General features: G+C 34.0%; 1 protein-coding gene across 1 annotated transcript; it reads right to left on the bottom strand.

The window, feature by feature from the left end:
• Nucleotides 1–222: 222 nt before the first annotated feature.
• marveld3 (MARVEL domain containing 3) lies at nt 223–3,575 on the bottom strand. Its single transcript, XM_042728667.1, is given in 6 exon segments — nt 223–528; nt 559–790; nt 792–1,197; nt 2,653–2,747; nt 2,858–3,057; nt 3,389–3,575. Coding segments are annotated over 4 exon segments (900 nt in total). The 5' UTR covers nt 3,055–3,057; nt 3,389–3,575; the 3' UTR covers nt 223–528; nt 559–588.
• Nucleotides 3,576–7,014: the final 3,439 nt, after the last annotated feature.

Below are 7,014 nucleotides of genomic sequence, written 5' to 3'. Positions count from 1 at the left end.
AATAAAGCTTATTTATTTAGCTTTCAGATGATGTATAAATCTAAATTTTGAAAAATTGACACTTCAGAGTGGTTTTGTGGTCCATGGTCACATATTTCTTCTGATTTCAAGCATAAACGTTTCAATTTGTACAATTATACAATAACATTACAAAACCATCAAATAAAGTCTATATAATAATATTTAAAAACATCTATTTTAAAACCATTTTTTTTTTTTTATTTTTTTTGTAGTGAATGCAACATTTTGTGTCATGACTATGAATTTATAACTTTCAGCTCTGATTTAAAACCTTCAAGGCCTTAACTTGTGGAAGGATGAATAAAGACTTTAAAGAAACCCTAATAAAGTAATTCATTTTGTGTAATTCAACTCATTCTCAATACACTGTGTGTTTCTTTTTAATTAATGAATCAAATCTAATGTTTGTGAAGAATATATGAAAAACGTATTTGCAAAGGTCCTTCATTATAAAAACTCTTAGGAAGAAAGGTATAAAAATAAAAAAAAAAATGGAAAAATACATATGAAAGTGAAAGTGAAAGTGACTTTCACTATCCTTCTGATACTGTAAAAGTGGCGTAACCTTCACAGGTTGTTGTCTTCTGTCGGCCTCTGCTTCATCTTCCGCACTCTTATGAAAGCTCTGATGGCCAACACAGCGCTTATGGGGAATATAATAATCCCCAGAACCCCAAACAAGCCTCCAGCTATGTCCGCCCCGTTGAGATTGCACTCGAATCCTCTGACACCTTCTCCTCTAAACATCTCCCCCCTCTCTACACATATGGTTTCTGTAGAACACCTCCAGCATCATGAAGTAGAAGAAAGCGATGGCAGGAATAAAACCGAGACCTATGAGCACATCGAGCAGGGCTTCAGCCAGCAGCAGAGGAGGGAAACGGTAGGGCATGCGAAACACTCCGAGGGCCAGCGTGGCACAAGCGTAAAGCATCAGCGCCCCGCCGCAGGCCATGCTGTAGACGTAAGGGGGCAGTTTGAGCTGGTAGAACTGGTCGTCGAGCCGCTGGACCTTCTGCGCCTCGGCTCCGGTGAATGCGTTGGCTCCTCCGTAGTAGTACTGGTACAAACCGCCTAAGCTGGCGATATCCCGATACCGACCCGAGTTACTGTGGTTCACTCCAGCACAGATGATAATCAACAAGCTTAAGACGAATTCCATGGCCTGACAGATGCCTACAGGACAAGAACATATGCACATTAATATAGATTTCAGAAATACACAATATTGTTCAGCACAGGTCACTCAAGACTGACTCGATGCATGTTTTGCAAGATTCCCCTTTCTGTCAAACATATTCCATTGGACTGTCCAGCTTTTAATGCATGTAGAAAACTCATTTATGAAGTGAACTCACGTAAAGAGTTTAGTATAATTTTGCCAGAAAAAGTTTTAGAATTTTTTAGCATATGTTAATGTAAAAAATCTTGTGTTTGTTTGTTTGCTTGTTTTTGTTGTATTATTTGTTATACTTGTATTTTTTCAATTGTTTTTGCCACGAAAGTAGCCTTTGATGCTAACATGGCAATAAATAAATTTCATACTACTACTACTACAATACTGTTCACAAAGCTGGGATCAGAAAGATTTATTTTTTTTATTTTAAAGAAATTAATACTTTTATCAAAACTGACTATTAATACATTTATAATGTTACAAATTTCAAATAAATGCTATTACTTTGAACTTTCTATTTATCAACAAATCCTGAATGAAATCTGAATGTATCAGTTTTGACATACATATTATCAGCATATTATGATTTCTGACGGACGATATTAACTAAAGACTTGGGTAACGATTAATCGTAATTAATCACATCCAAAATAAAAGTTTTCATTTACATAATATATGTGTGTATACTGTGTATATTTATTATGTATATGTGTGTATATATATATATATATATATATATATATATATAATATATATATACATATATATATATATATATTTACAGTATATATTTTGTGTGCGTGTAAAATGCATATATTTATATTATTCATATAATTGATATTATATATAAATATTTTAAATGTATAAACTTAACATATTTTTTCTTAAATATATACATGCATGTGTGCGTGTATTTATATAATAAATATACACAGTTCACACATATATTATGTAAACAAAAACTTATTTTGGATGCGATTAATCGTGTGACAGCAATAGAAAAAACAAAAACATTCTTACCCTCACAAAAAAAAAATAAAATTAAAAAAAACAAAAACTTCTTGTAGGCAAATGTTAAAACCTAGTAGTATGAAGGATAGTGACAAAGATTTTTAAAGAGTTAATATTAAAGTTATGTCATCTAATGATTCTTGTTCTAAATATGACTGATAAGATTTTGTGATATATGGAATATTTTATTTAACTATTGTTGCACTGAATTATATTTTAGTTGGTGTCTTCTGTAAATCGTAGTAAGATATATGATAGTCATTATTTTCTGCTCATAAAAAAATAATACAAAATTAAACAGGACACATCCTAATGTATGGGGGAAATAAAATGAAAGCTGTATTAAACTTTTATTGAAAACACCTTTTAAAGAGACAGTTTCAAAGTAGCATCAAAGTGAGTTTACCTCTGCTAGTTGTGAAGTATCTTAGGAGTGAGTTTACCTCTGCTAGTTGTGAAGTATCTTAGGTTGTAAAGTGTCTGATGGTAGGGCTGACTGTCATCATAGTATGAAGATGATGTCTCGGTGTAACTGGGCCTGTAGACAACATTACAACAAGCAGGGCAGAGAGTCACAGCATGCATGCATACTTCTGCTGAGGACAGATATTTTGTAGGTGGGAAAGAGCCATCAAAATCAGTCCTTACACTCCCTGACTGTGATAACGGGTGGCCTCGTGCACACGGGGGTCTCTCTGTGTGTCAGCATATCGTTGTTTCTCCCTGTGGCTCCGAGGTCTGTCCTCTCTATCAGGTGTTCTCCTGTCCTCTCTGTACTCATCTCTCCTGTCTCGACTGGAGTACTCTGTGTCCCTTGTGTGATGGTGCCGGCTTGATTCTGGCATTGCCTGAGAAACAAGGAGATTTCACAGATTTCATGGGTTTGAGATGTGATGCACCTTCATGCACGTTCACGTGAATAATACTGAAACCAACATGACAAGTTGTTAGTTAACTGATGTGGGTGGCTGTGGTTTTATATTTTGGAACAGTCTCCCATTAGGAAATATTCTCAATTGAATCATATTACTTTATTTAAAGTATTTCTGTAAAGTAAACGTTTTATCTAGTCGCAAGATGGTCTCATTTCCTGAAACCAATCACCAAAATAAACTGTACAAGTTAACGAAAATTTAAACGTAACTCGGCAAAGACCTAATTAATTAAGACAGAGCCTACCTTTGACCGAAATGGACGAAGTAAGCAGTGATTTGTCTGGGTTTCGGTCAGGTTTCTTGTGTTGTTGTGAATGTACACACCTGTGAAACCTGTCTGACTCTGACTCCGCCTCACAGAAGCGTCACGAGGCCATGCACGTACAGGTTCAGCGCGAGATGGTTCCTCTGTACGTCTTTATTATGTTATTTTAATTTTATTTATTTATTTTTTCCTCTTATTTTGTTTGTGGAACTTTGCATGAAGAGTTGATGTAATTTCATTCCTGTAGAAGTTCTGTCTGTTTTGTCATTTGTCTGTTCATTGTTTGATGCATTAAAATAATAATAATAATAATAATTAATTAAAAAAAGGTTAAGTGCTCTTTTTAAGAGACATGGAAAATTATTTAAATGTGATTTCGGTGTCTACTAATAAGAAAGCTATGAAGAGTGTTAGAATTTGCTACGCATTTAGTTTAAGTAATATTATGTCAAATAATGGCCCTTTATTGCATTTTGTAAAAAATTTACTTATTTTTTTATTGTATTTTTACTGTTTTACTTTTATTGTCCTTTCAGGTGTCACTACTTTTGATGTATTTTGTACTGTTTTGTATGTTTCTGTTTTCCGCAGCAACAACAACAATGATAATGTTCAATAATTATGAACAATTATTTTAATTAATTTGTAAAAGTTATAAAGAGGAAGCGTTCTATTCGTTTCAATGAACAGAAAAAACACGATTCGCCACCAGTTTGTTTACGTCATCACTTAATGGTGACGTTAATACGCAACGTAAATATTGGGTCTGTGGTTATTAATATTACTTTAAAGGACCTTCTCATTTTTTCACTTAAGGATAAATTACCTTCGAGTAAGTTTGAAGCTGCTGTGTTATTTAAAATTAGAAGTTGCTAACAAGTTAGATAAGAAATACACCTGTTTTCCAGTTCCTCATACAGGTAAGCTTACATCCTTGTGGTAGTTGTAGTCCTTAAACAGAAAGTCGTTCATTTATTCATAAATCAAAAACAACCCATAGGAAATTTCTTAGTGAACCCATTGCTCCAAATGGTATTGCAGGTTTTAGGATTACAAACCAAACTCCATTCTTTGATTAACTTTTATGGTTTAACTGAGTAAAATACAAAGACATTGACAGTAAAGAAAAAGGCAGCTTTACAATGTATTATTCATTATGCACTTTGGTTTGTATTTTGTATTTTTTTTTATTGCCCCTGGCGATTTGATGTGGCTTACTGAAAACAAAAAATCTGATCATTAAAAAAAGATGAATAAAAACGCTTACAGTTTATTTTTATTGAATGCTTGAGAAAAACAATAACAATTGTTATCATTGTCAAATCATAACAATACAACACCAGTCCAGGGTCATTCAGTCTTTCAGTCCTTTAGCAAAGCCACATTTCTCATATCTCTTAAAATTTTATAGAAAACAAAATACAAAACAAAAAACACATTCAATTCAAATTTTAAACCTAAAAAAAAAGTTTAAATTTTAAAAATTAAATTAACCAATATGGTATTTAACAGGAAAATAAGATTTATGAAATAAATATCACTTTTTTCCCCTCATTTATGAAAACCAAAAATTACATTTCTAAGAAAACTCAAAATTAGGATTTACATAACATTTGCTAAAATCAAGAATGTCACGCCAAAATTATGTTGTATAAGAGCAATTCCAGAATAAATGTAAAGAGGTTTCAGGGCTTTCTAAACAGAAAGAAGAGTTGATCATTCTTTTAAAGTCTTTTAATATCAAGTCTTTTAAGAGAGCACTTATCCGGGTACAATCTATGAATCAACTTTAATATAATTTACTATTTTTTTATTGCAGGTATAAACAACTACAGGAATTAGATACAACATTGGATGACAGTATGAATAAAAGAAATAATACAGGAAGACAACAAATAAAAAAGTAGAACAAAAGGTACAGAGTGAACTCAAATTACGTAACATTCAAAAGATCACTTTTTTTGTTGTTAATGTTTTTAAGTGTTGTAATTAGGTAGCCTAGTTGAAAATTATGTAATTTTGGCAATGTTAAAGAAAATTTACATTTATGAATATAGTACAGGTGCTGGTCATATAATTAGAATATCATCAAAAAGTTGATTTATTTCACTAATTCCATTCAAAAAGTGAAACTTGTATATTATATTCATTCATTACACACAGACTGATATATTTCAGATGTTTACTTCTTTTAATTTTGATGATTATAACTGACAACTAAGGAAAATCCCAAATACAGTATCTCAGAAAATTAGAATATTGTAAAAAGGTTCAATATTGAAGACACCTGGTGCCACACTCTAATCAGCTAATTAACTCAAAACACCTGCAAAGGCCTTTAAATGGTCTCTCAGTCTAGTTCTGTAGGCTAAACAATCCTGGGGAAGACTGCTGACTTGACAGTTGTCCAAAAGTCGACCTTTGACACCTTGCACAAGGAGAGCAAGACACAAAAGGTCATTGCAAAAGAGGCTGTTCACAGAGCTCTGTGTCCAAGCACATTAATAGAGAGGTGAAGGGAAGGAAAAGATGTGATAGAAAAAAGTGTACAAGCAATAGGGATAACTGCACCCTGGAGAGGACTGTGAAACAAAAGCCATTCAAAAATGTGGGGGAGATTCACAAAGAGTGGACTGCAGCTGGAGTCAGTGCTTCAAGAACCACTACACAAAGACATATGCAAGACATGGGTTTCAGCTGTCGCATTCTTTGTGTCAAGCCACTCTTGAACAACAGGCAGCGTCAGAAGCGTCTCGCTTCAAACAGGACTGGACTGCTGCTGAGTAGTCCAAAGTTATGTTCTCTGATGAAAGTAAATTTTACATTTCCTTTGGAAATCAGGGTCCCAGAGTCTGGAGGAAGAGAGGAGAGGCACACAATCCACATTTCTTGAGGTCCAGTGTTAAGTTTCCACAGTCAGTGATGGTTTGGGGTGCCATGTCATCCGCTGGTGTTTGTCCACTGTGTTTTCTGAGGTCCAACTTTATGGAGATGCAGATTTCATTTTCCAACAGGATTTGGCACCTGCACACAGTGCCAAAGCTACCAGTACCTGGTTTAAGGACCATGGTATCCCTGTGAATTGGCCAGCAAACTCGCCTGACCTTAACCCTTAGAAAATCTATGGGGTATTGTGAAGAGGAAGATGCGATATGCCAGACCCAAGAATGCTGAAGGCCACTATCGGAGCAACCTGGGCTCTCATAACACCTGAGCAGTGCCACAGACTGATCGACTCCATGCCACGCCGCATTGCTGCAGTAATTCAGCCAAAAGTAGCCCCAACTAAGTATTGAGTGTTGTACATGCTCATACTTTTCATGTTCATACTTTTCAGTTGGCCAAGATTTCCAAAAATCCTTTCTTTGTATTGGTCTTAAGTAATATTCTAATTTTCTGAGATACTGAATTTGGGATTTTCCTTAGTTATCAGTTATAATCATCAAAATTAAAAGAAATAAACAATTGACATATATCAGTCTGTGTTTAATGAATGAATACAATATACAAGTTTCACTTTTTGAATGGAATTAGTGAAATAAATCAACTTTTTGATGATATTCTAATTATATGACCAGCACCTGTATTTTGCAGATAAAATAAAT

This window comes from Cyprinus carpio, chromosome B7, assembly GCF_018340385.1.
Source record: "Cyprinus carpio isolate SPL01 chromosome B7, ASM1834038v1, whole genome shotgun sequence".
Taxonomy (NCBI): domain Eukaryota; kingdom Metazoa; phylum Chordata; class Actinopteri; order Cypriniformes; family Cyprinidae; genus Cyprinus; species Cyprinus carpio.
The sequence above is the reverse complement of the archived record's forward strand: the minus strand, read 5'-3'. Positions and strand labels throughout refer to the sequence as shown.